This window comes from Ylistrum balloti, unplaced genomic scaffold (assembly GCF_031769215.1).
Source record: "Ylistrum balloti isolate Yb309-2 unplaced genomic scaffold, AGI_CSIRO_Ybal_v1 Utg369934, whole genome shotgun sequence".
Taxonomy (NCBI): Eukaryota; Metazoa; Mollusca; class Bivalvia; order Pectinida; family Pectinidae; genus Ylistrum; species Ylistrum balloti.
Genome location: NW_026782045.1, coordinates 1,094,936 through 1,122,643, shown reverse-complemented (window position 1 = coordinate 1,122,643; position 27,708 = coordinate 1,094,936). Strand labels below are relative to the sequence as shown.

Genomic DNA, 27,708 nt, shown 5'->3' with positions numbered 1-27,708 from the left:
TTTAATATTAAATAATTCATTATTTATTCACACGCATTTCAATCAATCATTCGATATAAATATAAAACATTTTCTCCAATCAAATAGTCAAATATTCTTCCTTTCGTCCTTTAATCATCCAGTGTCTCTTTAAGTCTATCACCATCTTCCGTTCCAGATTCGATCTCTAAACGCTAATGACGTCATTTAAAACAGGGCAACACATTCACACATACTATCATCGATAGTTTACACCAAACTTTTTACTTTAAAATGTTCAAAACTTGTCATGATATACAGTTTAATGTCTCACTTTATTTCGGAAGTGCTTAACAAGTGCTGGGTTTTGTAAACTTTTATTTATTTATTTATTTATTTATTAATTAATTAATTAATTAATTTATTTATTTATTTATTTATTTATTTTTGTCTATCGAATAGTTTGATGGAATTATCATCAAATAATTCAAAACTATTTTCGTTTTTCCAAATGTACACTTTGTAAGTCGAATTATTTGAAATATTTCATCAAATGCACCTTGGTGTCTTTTGTAAATGTATATAATTCTAACTTTTGATTATCCTTTCGCACACGTTGTTGAGTAAATTTCAATAAAGTTCGTTTAGCAATTTTGTTTAGGTGCGCATTGGTTTTCAGGAAACGACATAAAATGCAACGGATATCAAATATAATTTTGAAAATTGACACACAAGTGAATATCATCTTTGAGAATTAGATACAGTGGAGCCAAACAATGAATTAAACTACATCATACGGCTGTTTCGTCCCTCTAGGATTCGGCAGTGATATTACATCATACGGCTGTTTCGTCCCTCTAGGATTCGGCAGTGATATTACATCATACGGCTGTTTCGTCCCTCTAGGATTCGACAGTGATATTACATCATACGGCTGTTCCGTCCCTCTAGGATTCGACAGTGATACTAAGGGTATAAATGTTGAAGCCTATGAGACGACTGAGGAAAATCTAAAGTGATCGAAAGAAAAGTCAAAATCTAGATGGGGAGGCGCACCGGCCCTATAATTAAGTAAATTTCGTAATTTCCATATATCTGATGATTCTAGAACAACGACAAATTGTTGACAGTAAAAAGATTAATGTAAACTATTAAATTTCATATCTAATTAAAAACTGTTCAGAAAACAAATAGACAATGTTTTACTATAATCTATTTAGAAGGATTTGTTGCTGGATATGAAATAATCGTTTAGCTTCTCTATAAATCTTTAAATCTGGAAGCAATGCTTCCTGAACACGGTAATCATCTCTCAAATCTATCATGTCATCTTCCATGTCGTCATCTTCGTCAGGCGTATCATCTGCCTCTGATACAACTTGATTATCTTTGTTATAACTTTGATTGTAGCTTGAATCATCGCCATTGTTGTTGTTTCGTTGATTGCACTTGGTGAAGGGAAGTTCAAATGCTTTTTCAAACATTAACAAACTATTATCTACATCAGTACCGAGACCGATCACAGCGAACCATTCAGAAAGATGGCTGACAATGTAGTCTGTGATATGACCGATGTCTGTGTCACTTAACGCTTGACCTAACAACAGTTTCTGTCTATACCAGCAAGGATTCTTCTGATCTTGATCACGAAGAGTGGAATTCATTTGTGATATATGGAGATATTTCAACTGTTTTGATTTGTCATACGAACACATTTCTGGAGAAAACAGTAATTGATACAATAGAGCACCTTTCTGTAGGAGTATCCACTCCCTTAGGGAAACAGACTTTGATTGAAATACAGTACATTTTTCATGAAATGGATTTGCTTTGCAAAATTCATATCCAGACGTTGCTATCTCAAATGGATCATGCATCATAATAAAATGGGCACATTTAATGTTAATTTTATCACAAGCACCAAACGAGTAAGGGCCACGATGCACCTTTATTCGTTCTTTGAATGAAACGGAATCTTTTGTTCCTGATTCCCACAACAACCGGTTTTGCACGTGCATTACCGGTGACATGGACAGATCGTTATCATATGATATATTTGACAAACAAGTATGAAGTAGTGAATCTGACGTGGCAAATTCCTGCTGGAGAAACACTATGGCAGAATCTTGTATTACAGGCTTGGGGGATTTTCTCAGATATACATTTGGCAAGAATTTGTCGGAGTGTCTTTGAAGCCATGGCACTTTTGAGTAGACTGTTCGTCGATCAACTTCATGTTTCGAGTCCTCCGATATCTGTCTCTCCTTTTCCAGACTACTGAGAGATCTAACGAGACGCCGCAGCTCTACGTCATCTCTGAAACAAGAGAATAGAAATATTAATATTCAATGATATATATTGAAGAACATTATAGTGCCAAAGTCTCATCCAGCCAACCGCCATTTATAGATTATCTTCGTCAATAACTGCAGAGGAGATATAACAGATTTCCTCTATTCACACGGTCCAGGCTGTTGTATTAGTAAGGTTAAGCTGTATATGTTCGAAAGATGCTGTCAGATTTGCCATGGACCTTGCGTGAGATTGTCATTAAACAAAAAGGTATTATTTGTAAACTGGATCGGAATTGTAGTAAAACTTGTTTTCTTGTTCGAGAAGTGTAGGTAAATGAAATCTTTTCCTGCAGAGTGTTAGCAAACTCCAACGTCTTAAAGTTTTCTAGTGTCATTGGACTATTCGCCAATATTAAAGCCCCAATGCACGCAACTTTCGTGGCAAACTACTTCAAGCCATATCTAGCGCTATTGTCATATAAAAGCGGAGTTGAAATTCACTGTTTGTAAGCATGTCTCAATTTACGGTCGTTTCCGAACCGAAGTCAGTAAATCCTTCAGATGTTTGTGTTTAACACTAAACGTAACCCTCATTACGAGCCCACGAATGACTCTATCTCTGACGTGACATCACGGAAAGCGCATAGCACGTGCGACATCATACTTAACTTGTTAACACAAGTTACAGACTCAGATTGAATTGGTATCATGATTTTTCGTTTAACATAGGTTTGTATGTTCAATTGCACCCAATGTTATGTCCCCACCAACAGATTCACAAAGCTGAAGTTATATATACATAATGATCAAGTAAAGGTATTCTTCTAAACTTTCTTAATCACGTAAATTTGCAAAATGATTGGAGCTTAGCAGAATGTATTCCTGGGCAAAGTTGTATCAATATCGAAATACACGTGTTAAATGTTGTAGTCACATTGTGATGAATGTTTTAAACTTTCTGTATATTGGTATTCATATCATCTCAAGCGCTAAAACAGATTCCCTTTACACTATTGATGTGGTTTTGTCGTTCGTTAAATATCTTATGTATTGTATTGTTATAAAGTTTGTTTGTTTTTGTTAAATTAGGAATGACATTAACAACAGCAGTCGGAGTTATCTACCCTTGTTTCTACACCATCTGTTTATCGAATAAATGTCACACTCCAGGCGGTTTGTAATATTGAAAAAAATGCTGTCTTAGTCACAGTCTGTTGTTACTTATACTTAAAATGACTGTTTATCGACTACATTTTACCGCCATCCACACACACTGATATCTCCGTCCGTGTTTACTCTCAATGTGACATTTAATCAATAACGGATTACTTAGGAAGCAAACCAGTTCAAGGTTTCAACTCACACAGCCATATAATCTTTAGAAATTAAATCGCAAACGTAACAGCAGTTCTAACGAACAAATCTCGTCCCATGGATTTACGTCAACATTGTATATAAATTCAATGAATCTTGTAATCAACATTTTATTGGTGGGGATGAACGTCACAGCGTACTTTCTGTTCATTGCCTGGTTAAAAAAACTACATAATAATAATTATGAATGCTATTTAATCTGCTGTATAATTTAAAAAAAAATGTACTTTAAATGCAAAATCTGCGAATTACATTTCTAAGTAAACGATATTCACCTTTATGTAGAAAAAATACCAGATACAAAATATCGCTATCGATCATTATATAAAAACCTCTTCATGGTCACATCTGTTGATACCGACTATCTTTATACAAAAAACAACATACACGAAATTTAACAATAACAATGGCATCCAATATATAGTTGAAACCGTCTGATGAAGTTTTTCCATAGCTTTCAATGACAGATAATGAAAAAGAATAAACGTATTAAAAAGATGAACTTGTAAAATCACGGTAAAGCACATCGTATGTTATGTTAGATATATTGCTTTACAGTATAATTTGATAAGTATAAGAGAGGTAGGCCTCTATAATCGGATAAAGTATTCTGTTTATGATGTATCGTACATTTATTATGAAATGTATTTTAAATGTATGTTGTGAGGTCAGCAGGCTAACCTGAAGTTAAACGAAAGGATCTTTTTACGATTAAAGCTGATTGAAACAAACATCACCAGAGGTACAGCGGCTGTATTGTCAAAGATTGTGTCATCAAAACTACACAGGCACAGCGGCTTTTACATAAATCGACACGAGCTGATATCGTTGTAAGAATGCAACACAATTATTGTATGACTGCATCGTACTTGTTGACCTCTAGGTGCACTCGAAAGTGTGCCTGGAGAATAAAAACTATGTTTGAAATCTTTCACCCTAGTGTGTTTGGAATATAACAACGAAATGTAACATATCGAATATAAGATGAATCAGTTTCTGTATATGTAACTATATAAATTACCTTAGTCACGTGCTCCTTTCTCTTGATATTGTAAATAATGCTCAACTTGTCATGCAAGAACCGATTATAAATAATGTTTTCAGTTGTTTCAAAAAGAACAAAATATCCTTTAAAAGCATCAATGAAAAATTAAAAAAAAACACGAAAATATTGTTCGACAAAAAAGACATATTTTCCTTCCAGACGTAAAAACATCAGTATAATCTTACATAACGAGGATGAACTTATTCATTACTTACCTATAAACGCACGAAATAGTTATCATAACAGACGAAGTGATAGACTGCTACATACATCTCTGATGTACGCTGAAAATAAATGCCTCGCTTAAAGCAAATATTTTTTCAGTATGGAATCAACAATGAATCGTCCAAGTAATTGCATAGGTTCATAATAATTTAATGCACGTGCATTTCATTTATAATCGGATCTTACATGACAAGTTGAACAATGCTATTTAAACCTCCTCCTCAGCAGGTATTTGTAGCTACGTGTCCATAGACAGACTGTTCGTGCCAGGTATCATTACTATAATATATAGCTTGTGTCAAAAACTAACGAAATGAAACAGGAATATAAGGTTACGCACTTAATGACAGTGAATGGTCTGTGGTGCTTGAAATTGCTATTGATAAAAGTTTAATAGGATGTATTTGTTCAGTGGTTTTTTTACCTTTCAGAATTAATTACTTATGCCAGGACATCACATTGATATATTATAGTGGTTTTCAAAATTACGAATCACTGGGAAAATGAAAAAAATCCTGACGTTTGAATTGCGATCACGACAACAAAAAACGAAGATAAACCCTATGGAATAAAATATTTTTTTCCAACAGCAAGGTATTCGAAACATAAAAAGTTATTAGATTGATGTGACAGCCAGTAAATAGGTTACGTTTTTACAGCGTCCTTTATGTAATATTGATTCATATTGTGTATTCTACCGCAGTGATGTATAGCGTTGTGATAACTCCAACTATTCATTATTCAGTAGGATATTTAAAAACAATCTGATGGAAATGTATTTTATACACAAAGTTAACGTAGTGAAATAGAAGAAGTTGTTTCATATCTATTTATATACATACAATAAAACTTGTGTTTACTGAAAATGCAGAACAAATGTCCAAAGCAGTGTACGATGCTGAATGTTTTATGGTCACTAGCCCGGTATCATTTATGAGAACGCGACATTATCGCGATGGATTTAGTCAATTATCGCTCAGCCTTAAAAAAATAAGAATACTAGCATGTTTGTCTTGTTTTATCTTCTTTTGCTCGCATACTGGCTTTCTTTAGAATGTTTTAGAACTAGTAATTGGTTTTTCCCCTCGATATTTTGATGTTTTTCATATGATTCTATCTCTGTTGAGTAGTGCTTGTATGAGCGTACAACTTGAAAACTTTTGGAAAATATGACTTGAAAACCGATCACTCGCAAATGTTTTCAATTCACCTTCCCGCAATGCTATAAAAACATGTGGCAGGTCATATCCTGAACTAAGTAATCGTGATGGAAAATCCGTATTAGCTAGATGGAAAATCTAGATAAGAAAAGGAAAGGAACACGTTATCTCCTTGGAGTATATATAGGTTAATTATCATTTTCTCCGTATTCAATGTTCATTAATATATCTGATGAATTCGTTTCATGTTCACCGTCTCATTTACTTTACGACAATTAAATTTTCAAACAAAGGTTTATTGGCATACGTCATCGATAAAGCGGAAAACGCCTTCTCTTCCGCAACATCTGGTCCTTTTCTCCTTGTACTCTTTCTAGAGTTTTGATGTATTTTTTTTTTGACCCATGTTTTGTGTACAAACTAAGATTCTGTTGACATGCCGACATTTTCTTTGTTACTTCTGTGTTGATTGTTATTTTGGACATGCAATAGTTGATGGAGGGAATCAAACGTTTGATTGCCGTTTTATCGCCAACTACAATTTTGTCATTTAAGGAGAGTGCATGTGCTTTTGGAAAGAGATCAGTTACTATCGTTCATCTTCTATGTAAGTTGTTTTTACAACGATTGAAATCTGAAATAGAAGTTAAATATAAGTCCTTACATCAAATCATTTAGAAGACCAGTCACACATATAGCTTATTGATTATCAATAGTATTAAATGTATATTACCAGAGACGTACATAACACATTATAATGTTATATACGTCTCTGATATTACCAACCCGAAGAAGACCAGTCACACATATAGCTTATTGATTATCAATAGTATTAAATGTATATTACCAGAGACGTATATAACACATTGTAATGTTATATACGTCTCTGATATTATCAACCCAAAGAAAATGCTCAGAGATACTGAAATTTTCGGGTTTTTAACCTTTAAGCAAAACTAAGAATCCTTAGATAAATGATTGATTTCTGGGCGAATTTCACTTGTAGGTATCTAGGTTTCAGACTTCCTCGAGGGGAAAACAGAAAATAAAGCCTCTCCAGAGAAAACAACCTTTTAAACATGTGACTTATTTCATAAAAGAAAAACTACAAGTTTCCAACTAGATAATCATTTCTAAATCGACACCACCACCTAGAAATAGTAGATGCTTCTTATCATCGTCGCGGTTGAACACTGAAGCTTACAATGATATTCAAGTGATAACTTGCTGTGTAAAATAGTACAGCCGTATTAAAGCCACTTTATTATGTTTCATCTATAGTCGATAAAACTGAACTCAGCTAGTATCCCACACTGTGGCGGTTATCCCAAGCTTGACACGGAGATATCGGCACGGTGCAAGCAATTGAACCAGTCAGTGATCGCACCTGCCAGAACCTCTCGTGATCCCCCATTGTAGATGTTTTATTCAGCTGTCAGAGACTGCTTACGCCTATCAATGCCACCAAGCTTGTCAGCTTAGTGGGGCCCCACATGGGATTACTGATAAACAAAAACACTTCTTATGTCACTTTCAATACTCCTAACATTTTAAATAAATTCCAACTTAACATTAAAACATTAAAATTGGATTAAATTTGTTTGACATGTGTGTAAATATAGCCCTTCACTCTGTCTTTTCCCCAGTGAACCTTCCGGCAAGTGTCAAGGTATATTTATAAACCGAGATGACGAAAGTCATAGAGTACAGATGAAGACCTAAGTGTAAAAATAAAAGTGTGTAGCTATGATTTAAAACAAAGTCAATAAATCGCGTGTTAAAAGCATTAACGAGAAAGTGCTTTAAAAACAGGCATGAAAACACGACATGAAATACCAAAGAAGAACTAGCAAATATGCCCTAGAATTTTAATGACCATACCGTTGACACTATGTATTTAATATTTTTTTAAAGAATAAAAGCACAATATCACTAAGATCGGAAACCACATGGAAATCTCAAGCATCATATATATATTTCTAATTCTGTCTTCGAGCAATACATGTGTTGGGAAGAGGTAGCGATAGTAGCAGAGTAACAAAGACATTCAACTTCATCGGGATTAAATTTGAAGTATGATTGTGAATTATTTACGTCTACTGGTTCCAACAAATAGTATCGATTAATCAAAGGGATTATAAAGCATTAGATGGCCTCCTTTAATGTCTTAATGTCGATGTAGCAGATTCTAAATGATCACACTTACGAAATGTATATAAAAATGCAATATTTCTTTCGACACTTGAAATCAAAATAAAGATACATTACATGTAATGTATCCTACATTTGCAATTAAGGACGTTCAGTCGGGAAGAAAAAGTAGGACAAATCTTAAGCTTCAGTAATATATATAAATCGCTGTCGATGGAAAGGTCCTCACTTGAAGAAACCTGTAAGCTAACCGTCACCCATTGTCTCCATCCGCAGTAAGTATATACATACAGTGTCAAGTGCATGCTGATATCTACCATGCTTGGTTAGGAGGAATTTGATCTCTTCTCGTGCGGCGATTGTTAAAAGATTGTTTATAAACAAACATCCATAAGGAAAAGAGCTTCGAAGGTTGAAGTAATTGGCGAGAAAGGTTTAATGTGATACCTTCCCTACTGTGTTTATTACTGATGCCATGGTTTGGTACACTCGGATAAGAGACTCCTCTTGTTAACAGCTACTGATCTCATTACTTTCCTTAAACAAGTCATGATTTACACTTAGCCGTAAATTCTGTATGTCTAAACGCTATAAACATTTCGAAACCGTTTGCAGTTATACGATTACAATGACGTGCGACAGCGCTAAATTTACTATCTCTTTAAATATAATATAAATGTCGTTCAGAAAACAATGGCCAACATGTATCCCTGCTTTACAGGCGTTCGTCCCTCATTAAAGGGTAATATTCACACCGGATGTCGCAAAAGAAAATAACCGGAAACCGGACTTACGTATGAACGGTCTGAATCAAGGCGGACAGGTTGTATCGTCTATCCAGGTGTATATAAAGCGTTGTCGAACAAAAACAGGGACATTGCGAAACGATTGGATTTCTATGTTCATACCATTCGTTGATTTCTTGTTTAACTTTTTACATGAACTCTACTCTTCTGTCAACAAAGAGACAGGTCGTGCAGGAGTTTAGACACAATCTCCTGAACCCGCATGGCGCTTCATGTTGGCCTTATGACGGAAACGGGTACTTGGGCCTTTTATATGAAAATTTATGTCAATAAAACTAGAGTGGTTTTTGACGAGTAAGTAGAAACAAATCTTATTTGGCATTGATATAGACGAAATTGTCAAATGCTTTAGCCCTTTATGATACTGTCAAATGTTTTAGTCCTTTATGATAAATAAATATTATTTGACATTGATATAGACGAAATTGTCAAATGATTTAGTCCTTCATAACGCAAATAATGATTATTCTCGTTTCCGTAAGTTTAGCTCCTGGTCAAAGTAACATGAAACAAGAACCCATATAGCTTGATATGGCCCTTTTATTAAGCGTGAATCATATTTCAAATTTCATTTGTATGCAATGAAAAAAAACCACTGCATTATTGCACAGAACTGAATTAAGGAAACGAAAAATCGTTTTGCAATAAAGATTTGTAACATGATAAAGGTAAAGAAAAAAAATTAAAGCGAAGTTCCAAACCAAATGAACAAAAGGAGTGGTATTGCCTTGTAGAAAGTCGCCTGGTTTTTTCCTGCTGTCGTTGCATTTATCAACTTCGAGCTGTTTCAAGGTGAATTATATGATATCAATCGCTAATAATACGACAGTAAAACGAGAATCTACAGTAATGTTTTACAGTGATAAACACTTAATATTGTAATATTATGGACGGGATAGGATGGCCATCTGTCACTACCGAAATATAATATCATTAATTCCTGCCAGCCCTTTAAGTAGATTACTACGGCTGTAACAAAACCCTGCTAAAATTTGTGAATTTAAGAATACAAATGCAAAAAAAAAAAAAAAAAAAATTATACGCGGAAAAATGCTTCGTGATTATTTGTTACAGCAATGTTTTATGCATCGCAAAAACGACTGCAACAGCTGAAAACCAGAACACTTCATATGTATTATCTAGCATTTCGCTATGTAACTTTTGAATTGAATTTTAATGTGTGTAAGAGTTTAAACGAAATGTAAATGTTCGATATTACGAAATAAACGAAACAAAAGCGGAACGAAACTGAAAGGCAATCTTACATACAATAATTGAAGTATGCCAAAGAAATTTACACCAACGCTACGAATCCATTTTTATAAAAATTACTTTTTCTTTGTCGATAGTGTCCAATTTCCATTTAATTGCTATTATGAGCCGTTCAGACTTACATTCAGCGTGCTATATCCTTTTAGAATAAAAACATTGTCTACTTGTTTGTGTATTCTATGAGGATTCAAGCTGACAGCGGATTTTCTGTATTTAAATGCACAATGACAAATATAGTGTGGCTTATTGTCATAAACGAATCACAAAAATTAAGGAAAACTTAAACAGGCTTTGGAACACGTCAAAATCGTATGAAAAAGACTACCGCGTCACAGATTTCGTAACTCAACACGAGCTAGTGTATAAAGCGCCGACAATTTTGACAGATATAGTGTTTTATTTTCCCTTCACGATAAACCGCCTGACATTTACACTGAGTGGAAGAATATGTCATTACTTGACACTACATAAAACATCTCAACATTTATAGTTATGTCAACTTCGTCTGAGTGCATTTCTTTGGAATAGGAAGTTTTTTAGTCTATTTAAATTTGGAACACTTCGAGAATACTCGCAAAACATGGAATGTTTTTTTTAAAGCTTGCAGCGAGCCTCGGAGATATCCGATTTATGAAGGACTAAGTCATTATTTTCGTACAAAACAATTTGGAGGTTGGTAACATCTGTAATGTCACTGTGATCAAATAGAGGTATTCAGGAGAGTCTTCTCTAAGAAAAAAAAACGCTGGCGGGATTGGTTTTACTTTGATGGTTTCCATCTAGATGCACACGGGATTCGCCGTTATGTATTTACTTTGAAAACACAAAAAACAAAATACCTTCATGTCAACAAAGTCCTATATCAAAATAAAATTCGATGAAAACATGACAAAAAAGAAGAAAGAAAAAGATTTGCATAATAATAAAAAGAAATGAGAAAACAAGGTAAGGTGTTCCGGAAGGATGAACGCTTTTTTTTTCTTCATCAAAGACACTCGCCATGTAAATCTAAGTAGGTAATGTCACGTTTTCTCATGCGAACCAGATAAACAGCAAAACATTCACAATTTTCCAGTTGTCCTTTCTGTTAACTTTGATCTTTTCTTTATGAATAAATGAATTGATTGCATCGTATCAACAAGTTTGAGGTTCTCTTGAAGAAACCGATGACTAACTACATTGATGATTTAATAATTCGAAAATCAAAATACTATCTTAATGTTTCTGACGTTGTTAGAGATTAAAGATTCTCTGAATAAAGTTGACGTTGACGGAAATGATTGAAAAGAATTGTTGTATTTAAATCCTAAAATTAGAAAAGTTAAATCCGATCATATTGCAAAGTAAATCAGAAAAAAATCAAACATGGGGAATACATGGGGAATAATTCATGGCTAATAAACTATTTCGTTAACGAATGTTAAGAATGATTTTAAAAGATAAAGGGAATTCTTTACAGACATCACTACGTGGAATAAAATGAAGTGGAATATTAAGTTGACTAGGCTTGATGTTATCTATCATTTCTAAAATCTCGCGAGACCGTACACTAGTTAACCATATATTTTCGTCCATTTTCTCCAGTAAACGTCATGTTCGTTTACACCTAGAAGCTGAAGGAGGGTAGTATCCTTGAGAATCAGAACTACGAAGAAAAAAATCGTAGATATTTTTTAGCAGATAGGAGCTGTCAGAATGTCCAAACTAGCTCGTGAAACATTTCCCAGCACGTGGCGTTATCGGGATGACGCCGTAACAGCGATAGGCATGCTGGGAAATTGGAACCGTCTGTTTGAGAAGGGCATTTGACATGTATACATATATCTATATTTCCTTTGGTATTGCTTCTTCGCGTCTGTACTGGGATGTCTGTCACTCGAAATGTTTGAACTAGTGTATGATATCATCTAACTGTATAACAAAACATTGTATAATCAAGACCTTTACATCGGACCTGTACAATCAAATGACTTCTATCAGTCGACTTTCTTTTCATATTGTTGTGCCTACTGTAAGAATAATTTTATGATAAAGTAGACGATAGGTTATATCGTATTGTGTGAACCGAATCTGTATCACCGGGGACACATTTATCCCGAAAATCTACCTAGTTACTCCTATTTTAATTTATCAGATTAAACCGAAATACTTAGCCCAACAACATTCTATATTATACAAGGGTTGGTAATTTTTCGAGGTTGCTCTTATTTTTGTCTACTTTCAATGACGCAAAAGACAATTGCGATATAGAAAAAATACATATATTGCAATCACAAATGATAAATAATAAATTGTTTCATTACTTCCGTGATAAATACTTTCCTATTCCAGTAAAAGAGCAAAACGTTGAACAATCGAAAATTAACGAACTTCATCTCTTAAAGCAAACGTCAGTTAAAATATTGTATTAAAAACTTCCACTTTATATTTTGAAAATCATCTTCTATCGCTTAACATTCCTTCTGCTGTATGTCATACTATTACAATTGTTATGATACCAGAAAACGATATGCCAAAACAGAGGTGTATCCTAGCTGTTTATCTTGCTGTCACTTGGGAACATGACATTATTTACTTGGACTGACCAAGATGTGCATGGCGGTTGTCACAAATGAAACAGAAGACGCTTACTCTTCCGGAACATTTGATATATTTCTCCTTATACTTTTTCACGAGTACCCGTATAAATTTTTAATCTGTCCATACTTTGCCCTAGTTTCTCCAAATTAGAGTTTTAATTCAGATTTATTTACCATGTTCGTGGTGTTATAGAAACAGTAATTCCGTTTGAAGCAGATCGGTTATTCACTAGGACATAAAGCATTTACGAAAAGACACAAATGCGTATTGTTTTACGTTACAGTATCAAATTATTATCTTAAACCATTATATCAACACAGAACATTAGAAGTGTTTTATTCTTTTTTTTTTCTATATGTCTTTATTCGAACTTATTCAAGATGACAAGTAGCACGTGTGATCGTGTAAATATAAATTTGAATATTTGTTACATTGTGCTAATGTACGTGAGCAGTTGCTCGTTTGAACCTAGTCTTGGTACAAAGTAATTAGGTAAAAAACATTGGCCTACATATTGCCTACATTGTATCAGATAACATTGCTCGTCAATAGGTTTTTCTGTTCACACAGCTACAGCAAGACAGATTACGTATCAACAGAGAGCAATCCTTTAAAATCTATTCAAATCCTTGTTTTCGTATTCAAAGCTTTTTTTCGTATCAACGTGTAATCGACGCGAGCATCAAATTTAGAATAAACAGTTAATGAATTTAACAACAACTCGTGTCGATTTCCATTACTACACCATTTACATTAAACATTAACTGCCTTCATCAATTGACTGAAAGTTGTTTAACACCCGATCATTTAGAAATTAACAAATTTCATTACGATTAGATGCTGCCTACAAATTAAAACCAACACATGCTTGATGTAGACAAAAATAGGGACATAGAGAAGACAGAAAATGGAATGATAAGAAGTTGACGAGTAGAAAAAATAGACGCGGCAGAAATTCATCGGTAATGGACAGCAAATACACAGCGATGAATGCGATAGCAAGCCAACAGTCACAGATGGAAATTTTCTATCTTTTCACATTTGCTGTTTTACACGCAAACATGTACTTTGATATTTGCATGCTTCTAATTCTTTTTCCCATTTACAACAATCCATCAGGATTAGAATATAAAATTACATATCTATATATTGCATATCTGACTAATTCCCTCATATTTTTACAGAATCGGGATTTTGATTTTTCTAAAGTAATTTCCGGGCAAAGTTATATGATAAACTCATTGCAACATCTCGAACAGAATTCTACCTACGTTGCATCATTCTCAGGGGTTTTGCTTGCGATTTTCTCTGGAAACTTTAGTGCCAGAGACGTCCTGCCAAACAGGTTTGACAAATTAAAGCGGATGCTTTCCACTGCAGCATCATCTGTGTTATGTTTGTTCGCCTATATCTCTACGCTCAGATCATGCGGCATGTGTCAGTCTGCCACGCATTACACGCGCAATATGTACAGTTCGCGAGTACAGCCCCCGTATATATCTCAACACTGACACTAACAAACACTAACGCTGTATTTCTGTTTATTTTGTTATCTGACGGATATCAGCACGGATTACTAAAATAAATATTTACACTGCAGCAAACTTTCAAATTAAAAATATGTATTTTTTTTTGCAGATGCCGGTGAAAATAATTATTCTGATATTTCTCAAATGACAAAATAGTTCCGAACGAGTAATATGGGAGTTTTCACTGAATTGCGCAACAGAACTATAACCTTAATTGCCCTAATAATCTTAACATCATTGCAGTATTTACGAAAAGAGAATATTTGGTGTCGCTGTGTTTGGAGTGGAGGATCGTGCAGACGTCATGCAATGCCAAAGTGGCATCTAATGATAGTTTTATCAAAGTCTTGCTCCGTTTTATGATGTAATTGACGAGACATTTGTAATGTGGATTATTCTACCTGTCAATGACAGTTTGAGTAACACAAACATTGGCTAACAGGTTAATCCTACTTAAACTCATCTAGCCACGAACACTGCAGGGGCGGATGTCAAGTCACGAAAGCACGTTATCGAAAGTGAATTTATATCTGTATAGTAAACACATGTCTCTCCGTGTTCTTAACAGTCCTGACAATTAATAAACTTAAATCATTCGAAAATGTTACGAATTTGTCACTTTTCAGTTTCTAATTTTTGCAGACATTTAAAATAAAGTTTTACCTTCTAAATGTTAAAGTTATAATTACTTTTTTACCTTTCAAAATAAAAAAATAAAATCAATTGTAGTTTGTAAATGCTATACTACAATTCCCTGCTATGTGTTAGTTCAGACAGCTACCGGAAAACTCCCTAGTTACCATGTATACTTTAGGTATGCCGTGTGCGCTATCGGTCGACCCCGTCACCAGTTCGAGTACCCTATATGTTGACGTGATTAATGATAACAATAAACATTGGTTCTAGTCATATCCAACTTATTTTTAGATCATTTTCATTTTTCATTTTACTGGAAGTTTTGATTCAATCACTCTCACCCAGTAAACACAGTTATGGACGTAATATCTAGTGCAATTTATCGAGTACAAACAAAGACGAGTTAAGACTAGTATTGATTTCAACCGTTTCGTTTTATTAAAACATAAATTAAATTATAAAATACAGCTTATTTATTTCATCTAAACTTATTGGATGTCAATTTTAGCATCAGATATTGTATTTTGGCTGCTTTTATAACTGAAAGTGTTAATAGAAATGTATTCAGGCTAGACATTACTCAACCTCTGTTCACTGAAAGCTATAGGGATAGACAGATATCTACCTTAGTTTACATCCATGTTCAGTGTTTTAAGTACATATGCACTGGTCACATTTACCAGTGGTCTAACAGTTACTTACAATTTCACAGCCAGAACAAGTAGACAAGGAAAATTGTGATTTAGAATACCTGGCATGCTACTGTTACCTGAATGACCATAGATCACCCTTGCAGTACTTTGCCTCGTGTTGGCATCATTTACCTGGAGGTAGGCCATGAATAAGAAACTTATTTTATTAAAATGGCGCTATACGATCTTCAGGAAGGAACAATTTTAAGTGATGATACGATGATGAACAAACGAAAATGAATATCTTGTCGCCAATTGAGGCAAATTGGAACTTGATTTCCCAATAACCCATCTTTGGGAGACGGACCAAAGTTGATAATAAAACAAACAGTGTGTTCACGACGGAGGTAACATATTCACATCGAATTTCGCCCTAATTAGTAAAAAACAGATTGATTTATCGTATGTCGTGAATTTATTGAACTGTCGCTGGTCTTGCTTTAGAAATGATTTGTGTTTTTAGTACAATGCCAGAATAAGGGGAAACTATTGTCCATTGTTTGATACGCCGTCATATTTATCGTGTGAATCCGTAATAATCGCTTTGCCTTGTATGAGAGTGTCTGTTTAAATATTTACGCTGCCCTATTTTTCACTTAATTTGATTTTTTAAACTTATCGTTAATCTACGGTTAACGCTTGGCATTATGTGTCACGCGCTTTTGTTCCTTGTATGTCGCCCTCTCCCTCTCGTAGAACAGTGGAAAACCTATAAGAGTGATATTGGATAAATGCTATATCAAATATGTCATGCACACGTGATGAGGGTGTCGTGGGAGGAATGGGGAATGCCGATTAAGTTAATAGAACTTTTTAGTAATAGGCCACACAAATCAAGTATATGTTTCCATATACCTCACGGACCGTGCCAGCACTGACCGAAACCAGATCACCAGGTTTTTGTATAAACCTATAGACAGGAATGTCTTCCTCGTATAGATCCCCCAACATAGGCCACCAGGACCCTGTCAGGTAGTCCACAATGTTCCTGTTAACAGAATCATAATCAACACTCCAACTATAACAAACTATTTACTAAAAGATTTACTAGGAGACTCCTGATGAAATACAAGGAGAAAAATACCAGGTGTTCTGGAAGAGTTCGCGTCTTCTGCTTTATCAACGATACCCGCCATATATTTTTTTTTCATTTTATTTCACCAAGCGACAATATATTTTCCTTACTTCTATTGTATTTCTTAAAACTGCGTCACATTAAAGTTTCAGTGTTGAAAATCCTCAATTGGTGTTGGTTTTGAGGTACCAAAGTAATTACAACTTTGCTTCATGTTTTTTGCATGTTGACCAGCATCGACAGGGATAAACCAGGACTAGTTTTACAGTTGTCAGTATAATGTAACCGTGTTGGGAGTCATGCTAACGTGTCCATCGTAGGACAATTCAGAGTGACGGCACTATAAAAAAGTGTTCATCAATGGCGCCATTAATGTGGCAACCGTATTCATATGACATCGAAATGATTGTACAATAACATGTCTCAAATCGATTTCTATGCGAGTTTGTCCAGTTGACATGTTCAAATAAATATTGCTTTGGTTCTTATATTTTTCAAATGTTTGATAAGATATAAATTTGCATAAATGGTCAGCAAATCGACTTAATTGTAGGAAGGACATCAATTCATTAATGATGTTCCTAATTTCGTTGTATTTGGTTGTATTCGAGACCACCTGACGACGTACAGGCGATTGCGTTTGAATGAAGACATTGGGTGTTGGGTTTTACCAATTTACAGCTTTTATTGTGGCAAACTATTTCAGTATATTTCTGTCAATTGAAAGACGGACTTACTGGTAAAACGTCAGTGCTAGACAACAATTTAGTCAACATTATTCTTCGATTTGATTGGTCTAAATGTTGATTTGAGCCCTGTCACCTAAAATATCTTAATTGTGGGCATTCATGGGCAAAAGATGCTGAATTTTTTAATGTTCTTTTACAATACATAATGTTCGATTGATACGATGATAAACAGTTACGTCACGTTTGACTTACATTAGCCGCAGCGTCAATAAAACCGGGACGCTATTTCTACACGGAAAGAAAAACGGACATCAGATTATACAAAATATTGCAGATTATGAGGCGTTTCCTGTACCAGGTGTGACAACTTTCATGAAGTATTTCGTCAAATTTGGAAAATCGTGTAGATCCTTATGCATCACAAGATATAGATAAGGGACAAAGTCATGATAACTGTCATTGTCTATGTAGCTATATCCGTTAAATTTTTCCAGTGTATATTGGAAATCTTTCTGGCAGAAAAACTCATAACCAACACGAAATCAAACTGGTGTGTTGATATATATCTGAGTCCAAATTCAAAATAATGCAAATGAGATGGAAACATGAAAATGGAAGCCCATAAGAAGGATAAGGGAAATAAGACCATGCGTTACGAAAGATGGAGCTTCTTTTTCATCACCGATGATACATGTACCTGTCATTTAAAGTTTGGCCAATCCAAGCAAGTGGAGTCGTTTATAACTGAGAAGTTGATAACAAAGAAGTCCCCAACTAAAATCACGTACTCAGAAGAATTTATAACTGTTAGGGGGGGGGGGGGGGGGGGGGGGGGGGTTTAAGACACTCCTACCTGTTCTAGTTTATTTCTAAACAACCAGTTCCTTTGTTCATTTTTTATCCTTCTGAACAGATTTTTTTTATAACAAATTTGTTATATGTCAACAAAAGCAGTATGGATACAATATATGTTCTCATGCAAGAGGGCTCTTACTCACCGCACATATACAAATTGTACACGTACACAAAGCATTGGGAAAGATTCTGAACAGATCTTATTGGTCCGAGGATCACCGAAATATCCTGAACTCTATACACAGAAAAATTGAAAAAAAAAAATGAAAAATAATAAAAGACAGAAAAAAACAAACGAAACGAAAGGGATACCAAGACAAAAAATATATTTATGAAACATTTAAGCATGGAAAACAATTACACAATACAAAACAAATGACATAATGATTTCGTAGATGAATGCCATTTATATAACTTATTCTTTTTAAAGTTTTACTTTACTCAGAAATGAAGTACTGTATTTATCATCGATATACCTATTCCATCCTTGTATTACATCATATTGCTTTCTCATCAATGTAAACTATCATGAGAGTACACTATTTAAACAAAATCATCACATCATATGGACACTATGCTAATCGGTCCAAACTGCTAATGGCAAACATCGTATACCAAGCTTCATTTATGCACGGCGTAGACAGATCACTCAGGCAGAAACACATTACTGTCAACCACGGAGTAGTATTAAGGATTATGTTGGGTTAATTGAATAACGCATCAGTGACTTTAAGTGCTTTGTTGGCGGTTTTATTTCTCAATCAAGATGAGATCTATTGCATTATAACGGAATAAAACTCGTAAATCTGCTAGCCATTTACTGTTTTGTCAATTGATTGCATCGTATTTGTGAATGGTTTATCAATACCTCGACATTATTTAATTTCATAGTACTTTGAATCCGAGCTATTTGAAAGTGCGTGTAAATCCACACTCCACTGTACAGAGTGTTTGTGTCATATTTTGTAATTTCATTGACTATATTTCCCCCAAATTGTTGCAAAAATACAAGTAAACTATATCTAGCGGGAGCTGTTCCTCTTGTTGTAATTTCCACCATTTCAACACAAAAATCTGCCTCATGTGTAGAAGATTACGATTCTCTCGTGAATGGATTTTATCAGCAAACAAGTGAAGAAAGGCAATTTTTAATGTACACGATACTTTGTTATCTATTCATTGACAATACAAATCATCATGGCATTATGGTTTTGATTAATACAATGCAGTTGACTGGATCAAGAAACATTTGTGATTTCGTTCCGATAACGGAGCTAGAGCATTTCCCTATCCTGACTACCTTTTATTTCGTCCTAGGTTTTAACAACTTTGCATCACTGACGACCTCCTAGCTTGATAATACTGTATAAACTTCGAAATATTTAGAGCCAAAAGATGAAGTTAACTGTATCATACAGCGTTTTTGTCTTTCTAGGACTCGGCGGTGATGCTAATATCCTCAATGTAGAACCATATATACCGTAGAGCCGTGTGAGAAAATTCCAAAGTGATAGAGAGAAATTCAAATTCTAGACATGGAGGTGCATATATGCATATATAGGATAATTTTAGAAGAACGTCAATTACAGGTGTTTATAAACGTGGCATGCAGGTGGTCAGCCAGCAGTGTCTACCAGCTGCTGTCACAGAAGTCAGTACAAAAGACACACAAGTGAAGACACCATTTAATACAAGTAATAAGATAGAGTCGAGCAAAACAACAAACCTATCGGTTATGTAGAGAATACGTTTATCAATTTACATTGTACATACATTTGAAAAAATTCCTAGCAGAAAAGAAACAAGATTCTAAAACAATAAAATAAAGTAATGATGAAAATTAGATGTTTTGACTTTATCACATGTACTGCCCGTCGTTTTGTCTCATTATGTAATTTTTAGACTTTATGACAATTTGACAAGACGAATGTACTGCAAGATTCTATTTCGAATCATTGCAATCACATTGTTAACAACGTTCGCCAGGGCCTCGCTTATTTTTAAACCTTACTTTAACTCATAATTTAGCATGCCTTTCTCCATCAACATAATCTGCGCATTTTACGTCGAAACGAATCTATCGATCCGAGAATTAATGACCTTATCTACGGTCATGAACGCAAATTTTAATTAAGATAAACAATTTAATATTTTGACAATACAATATGTTTTGCGCCAATGTCCATACATTATCATAGTCTGTTTCATAATTCAGAAACGATTTTCGTGATTATATAATTGATTGCTAGAAATTGTATCGATAATTCAATTTTCAAGTATTGATTTTTAGATAAAACATCTTATGGCGAGCGTTACTGCCACTACGGACATTCTAAGAAACGATTAACTCGATACTGGCTAAACATTATGCATTGATTTTATTAGAAAGTTATGAATTCTTTGATAACATCAACAAATTACAAATTCATGGTAAAACATATGTTTGTCAATTATGGTAATTACTATGATTTCGCAGCCAACTTCGACTTTTATCATGTCTATCAACATTGCAGATTTAATCATGTACTCATTGTTGCTTTTTAATAAACAGTTCGTGAAACCCGTTTCTTAATTACCACATCGTAACATGAAAAAATGTTGTACATTTCATATCAATAAAATTCAACAGCAATGTCATATTTCAAACTTTCAAAATAAAAGAAATGATTGATGTTCATTGACATTAATCAATATGGGTAATAATTAACAAAAATATAGATACTGCAATATCTTTTCATGTAGTTTCATTGGAACACTCAAACGCTACCAAAACATTAAAAAAAATAACTTTTAATCTCGTACCTATTTGTCTTTTTGAGGGATAAATAGCATAACCCTTTTGATTGTAAAAGTTCCCGAGACTTTCATCACTACACCGAAAAAGCTGTTGTGTTTGTCAGGAATTTTGTTGAATGGGTGAACTAAATGTGAACAAACTAACAACATAAACAATAACACTGTTAGATATTTCAATGATTCGGATTATTAAAATGTTGATTTATCTAGGTCATATTACAGTTTCACAACAAATAAGTTAAGCTTATATTTTTTACAGATGCAGGTTGATGAACATTGTGGTGACGTTCTACGGTTTTCATAATGATCTCATTCGGAAATGTTCTATTTCGTTTTGCAATATGAAGTTGGACATGTTTGAGGATCGTTCGTTTGCCTGTTGAGTCCGTTGTTGTATACCTTATTGAGGACTTGATATTATTTGGATTGGCCAAGCTTTACATTGAGGTAATGTCGAAGAAGCAGGAGACGCGGACTGTTCTGGAACACATGTTTTTATTTCCGTTGTACGTTTAAAGGAGTCTCCGTGTAAATCACTCTTTCGTTCATATTTTGTCTTACTGAATTAGTGTTTGGATTATGATTATATTTACATGTTGGTATTTTCTAAATGTGTTTCTCTATCCCTCCTCGCCTATTTGTATTTTTGTGCTTTAGTAGAAATCACGTGACACCATTGATAAACATTGTATTTATCTTATGAAACGTATATTGTTACGAATTTATGACAAATAAGAAAGTTTACTTTTTGTTAATCCTTATTATATGGCGAGTGTCATTGATGAAGCAAAAAGGCGTGAACCCTTGTAGAAAACCTGGTCTGATTCCCATAATACTTAGGTACAGTAACGGTCACGAAATGAGACAAAGCTCGTGTCACATATAATATTTTATTTATACCTCGACCTTGTTCTTCAGAATTCGACATTGCGACGAGCGGTGCCTAGAACTCTTTTTCCTGCACGAGGTAGCTTACTATTCCTATCGAGTGGTATGTATTCATTAAATATTGCCGATAAAAACATACAGTGCGCCCGCAGTCAACTGTCTTTTTGACACGATAAACAGCTGTTAGACATGTCAAATTGTCTGCATACCTTTACGACGTAATTAGGACAATTCATTAAGTCATTTTAACTTGTTTATACATACAGTAAATACCTGCTAAGTCCCGTATCGCGTGGATCTACAGAGGAGTGCATTACACAGCATAAACCTGACTTCTCGCTAGATATCTGAAGTATTGGTGGCTGCAGTAATTTGTACACATACCAGGAAGGAAACGATTGGAAGTCATGAACTATGGTAGTTTGATTGTTCTGTGTTAATTATGAGGGAAAGCAGTAAGGAACCCACGTCTGAGAAACACTATATTACTTAGTATATATATCAGTAACAGCTATACATACACCGTTTAAATTGTAATCATATCATGACTAGTCAAAATAACGAAATTGATCAATGGCGCGATAAAATATGGAACGAAATAACGGGAAGTAGGAATATTACCTTAGTTTTCCTTTATATACTCAAGTACGTTGAGTGTTCGTCCCTGTTTAACACACAAACCTCAATATATTTCTATACAATACAACCTTGATGTAATAGATGCATACTAATCTGGAACTACCCTGGAACTACCAATCCTCATTAACAAACCAGGGACCTTGATGTAACGTTCCTCTTTAATTAGCCTTAAACTCTAGAACATTGAACCCGGACCATCTCGAAATAACAACACTACACAGCAGAAAGTTTCATGGCTCCTACTTTTCTATAAGCGACTGCTTTGTGAATTTCGTCCATATATCGTCGGTTTCACTATTAGTAGTAAACTATCATGAAAGTAAAAACAATAACTTTGACTTTTGTCACTTTTCTTTTGTCTCACATCTTTATTGTTGAGATTAGTTTTTTGTGTACATAACTGTTTATTTATTGTCCAGCGTTTGTACTTAAATGCCTTCGCTTTAGAAAATGTTGTTATAAGGGACTCGGTTTAAAGATAAAGTTTTAAGATGCTAAACGTACGAAATATGCTTCTCATGGAGCGAGCATTATGCCTACGTTCTATTATGTACTTTTAGCTTGGTAATCCTTAAAACTCTTTATATCGTGCTATCTAAGCACATGTCCACCTTTCTCAATGAGTTCATGGAATTGCAGAGCTAAATATACTCACATCTTTCTGAAATCAATAATTTATTTCATTGTCATGACTTAGGAATTCCATACTGCGTCAATTTCAATCTACAATACTACTGAAACGATCCCGTACATTGTGCTTAAACATTGATTTCTTCAGCTATCATTTGTTACGGTGTTAAAATAGATAACGTCCTGTCAGGGGTAGATTAATTCCTTAAGAGTCTGATGTCCAGGTAGACTCTATACATTATACAACAAGGGACATGTGACATCATAGGTCGCAAAAAGCAACAAACACAATTCAAACAAACGATCTTAAGGGATATAAAACCGAACAAAACATAAGATTGGAAGGAGCACTAGACCGCACAAAGCCATAAGATCGAAAGGGGCATTAGACCGCACAAAGCTGTAAGATCGGAAGGAACATTAGACCGCACAAAGCTGTAAGATCGAAAGGGGCATTAGACCGCACAAAGCTGTAAGATCGGAAGGAACATTAGACCGCACAAAGACATAAGATCGGAAGGAACATAAGACCGCACAAAGACATAAGATCGGAAGGAACATAAGACCGCACAAAGACATAAGATCGGAAGAAACATAAGACCGCACAAAGACATAAGATTGGAAGGAACATAAAATCGAACAAAAAACTTAAGTTCGGAAGGAACACAAGATCGCACAAAGACATAAGATCGGAAGGAACATTAGACCGCACAAAGACATAAGATCGAACAAAAAACTTAAGTTCGGAAGGAACACAAGATCGCACAAAGAAAGGAACATATAGATTGCGTGGAACACATAATATTTATTTATCACACGGGGTTTAACATCTTCGGAACAGCCAGTATCATATGAATAAACATACTAGAATGAACGTGAAAATTCAGATCCCACAACTATAGGATTGGCTCTTTATAAAGAATAACAGAAACCATTAATAAGTTACTAAGTGTCTTGTTTAACTTTTATAGCTTTTTTATATATCATTTCTCTGTAATGCCATGTGATGTGTGAAACGTTTGATGTGTCATGTATTCATTTCCTGTCCCTTACACGACGGTTCTTTAAGAAACAATGTTTAGACGCAAACATTATGCCCCTACACTATTTGCCTTAGTTTGTCTATTTTTCCGTTTTATAAAAATCAATATATTCTTTAACGTAGTATATCATTGTTCATTATTTAAAATTGTTTAAACCTTTGTATTTTTAGTACAATGTATAGGAAAACAAAGCCAACGAGAAACTACTACACAGGGAAGTAAATATATGTCTAAAACACACTTCATACATTAGTTGAATACTTACTCTTTGTAGATATCGTTTCCCGGTATTGCTACCATCCACAGTAGCTGTCCTAACAGGACAACAGTCACAAGGATTCCCACTGCGGCCACCAAGTGTCGCTTCCAAATGTCAAGTCGCATCCTTACATTCCGGAATTACATTACGTCCCGGACATATTTTTGATTGTAGGAAAATCCAACATACTCTTTTCCCGTGTTTTTTCCGTCAAACAAACTGCTGTATCACTTCTCTTCGTTTTTCTTTCACTTCTAGATAAATTTACCTTCTGTTCGTCAATATGTTTTCTTCGTCTGAGATAATTTTGTTGTATCAATATTCTTATCTTAGCGTAAATCCATCATCTGTCCTTCAACACCAGGACAAACTCATAGCAGTCCCGGTTGTTCTATATCCTTAGTGTTTCTGTTTCTCATACGGCGATATACGTGCTATTTTCTGTCTTTTATCCTTATGCTTGGCTGGTTTCTCGCTGTTTCCGTGAGAAGCACCAACATCTGACAGGAAGATCTATACATACATTTCCAGCAGGGGTAGCTCAGGAATTAAGAATTATAAATATTCAAGGAATTGGCACAGAGGACATAAACACACTCATGTCACTCAAGCCATTCCTACTAGCCAGATCTGCTATATCACACACAGAAATAACGTTTGCAAGCGACTCCAATGTTCGTCTGAGTTTTACCACACGCTACAGATGTTTTACGTCTACTGCCATCCTTGCGCTATCTTATATACAATTGTAAATCCAGTTTTCAGATAAATATACACTGTTATAGTACATATCTAACACCTTCATACCCTACATATACCATACTATGTTAATAATCTAGTTGTAGGTGAATTTCCACTGTAATAGAGTGTTTAAACACAACATATATATATTTTTTTCACTGAGCCTGCATATTTGTCAATAAAAAAACTAACTACCAGAATGTTTCACAAGATTCACTGTGAGAATAATATAAAAACTCGTAAACTCGTTGTATTGACGTTAATCCAAACTAAACGATGTATACACTGCGTTCGTTGAAAAGCGAAAATTATTAATTGAGGCCTTTTCATCGAGTCTTTTCCTCCGTTAGACGTCAATAATGCTCGCCCTCCCCCTGATAACGATCAATTAGTCGGTCCTCATGTGTAAGCACGGCTTGTAAAGATTTTACCGGTACGACCTTGTTAGCTCCACAAATCTTGACTTTTTAAACGGTGACAGAATTCAACTGTAATAATCTTTCATAAAGCTCCGCCCCGAACGTATTTGTGTACACATCAGTCACACACGCGGATACGGTACAGCGTATTGGTTTGGTGGACAAGGGGGAGCAGAACGTGAACTACTGATTGCCAGTGTATCATCGTTTTGAAGCTCTTGACATTTACATTATCATGTGTAGTGGAACTGCAGCTGATGTAATTGGATGTACCCAATGCAATTACCGCCCCCTCAGAATGGTAAGGTATCCCTGTCACTATTATCTCAACAATTATCAGTAATCAACGCCGTACTTATGATTTCTTTCTTTTTTTTCGTTTCTGCCGTCACTCGTTTATTTTTTGAATGCGTATCTGTTCCCTTCTTTCCTTGTTTCTGTTATATTCCATTTCCATCACTATCGTAATTCTTAACAACAGCTGAAGTTATTTAAACGGATACATATATGGGCACTGTCGGAAAATAGTTTGGCTTGAAAAAATATAAAGTAGATATATTGTATTTGTTTTTACAATTTTGGTATAAGGATATATAAAATTTCCGACTCTTTACAAAAGAAATCAACAACTGTTTTTTTTTTAAATTTTCACTTTACTTTAAACGAGCATGAAGCATACTGTACACTATCTATTTACATGGCCCCTTACTTCTAACCCCTATTTCTTATCTCCCTATAAATAGATATCTGATAGTGAATCACACTGATGTGACCGACATCGCCTCGAAATGTTTAACTTACATTCACACTGTGAGAGCAGCGACAATTATCTTTTCGTGTTTTATACATCGTTAGTAACATATCAAATTTGATTTAATAGCATGATGGTTTGGTTCTACTTTGTCAATTCTATCGAAATCTATATTGACTTATCCTCTGTATGATGCATGATCAATTTAGTAAACGCCAAACCGAATACGTACTTATGCGTAATTGTGTTTTGCGTCTTCCATAGTTATGAAATCGGATCTCACACTTCCCAAATTACAGTTGACATGTCTTATATTCCGGTAGGTACATAAAGCGACATCACATTCCCTGTAAGTCACTTTCAATGCCAACGGTTGACGAAATATCTCCTATTTACGACATAAACCCATTAAATAACATCTTATTTCACAGGTTTATGTATCACCTGTGTTGATCTTCTGGTTGAAATATCATATATTCCCCAGTGATTATGAGCTGACTCGTATTACATCTGACGTTTTTGTAAGAGAAGACAACACACACTTAGATTATTATAAATGACTTGTCAACATGTCAGCGATGATTTATGATGCCATATTTCTGTCACAGATGTAATTAGGTAACACAGCTATGTTCAATAGTTTTAAACGTCCTGGTTTATTCCTGAATTAAATAATACAATGATCAAGTTACACTTAACGCTAATGACAATAAATGTTAAACTTACATCAAATCTTAATTGAAATAAATATCTTCTTTTATCGTCGCGCTACGATCATCACAGTGCAATGATGCTTTGCTTATAGCATTTGTTTATGATTCTAATTATATCTCATAACTGTTCCCTTTCCGACTTTGAATTTCTATACATATGGTCTCTAAAGCAATGTACAACAACATCAAGAAAACACCAACATGGCAACATAATCATAATTAAACTCAAATTCCATAAAACTAGGACAAAAATATAAACAAAAGAAAGATTATCACGGAGAGTCCTGAACAAGTACAAGGAGAATAAGACCAGGACCCGTAATCATGAAACCGTTCTCATGCTCAAGCATGAATTTTGTGTTCAACCCTTATGCCTTGTTTACATTAGAAATTAGTAAATATAGCTGATTTTGCAAAAGATTTTTTAAAAACAGTTTGAAAGGACTTTAAGTCCAAGTTATATTCAATCTTCATATTTGACATTTGTA

General features: G+C 34.6%; 1 protein-coding gene across 1 annotated transcript; it reads right to left on the bottom strand.

Annotated features, from left to right (window-relative positions):
- On the bottom strand, window positions 1–25,884 carry LOC132547130 (uncharacterized). The gene is made up of 2 exons (XM_060210885.1): window positions 24,603–25,884; window positions 1–2,274 (listed from the first exon to the last, which is right to left on the bottom strand). Exons 1-2 carry the CDS (start codon window positions 24,719–24,721, stop codon window positions 1,164–1,166), a joined length of 1,230 nt encoding a protein of 409 aa, XP_060066868.1. The 5' UTR covers window positions 24,722–25,884; the 3' UTR covers window positions 1–1,163.
- Window positions 25,885–27,708: the final 1,824 nt, after the last annotated feature.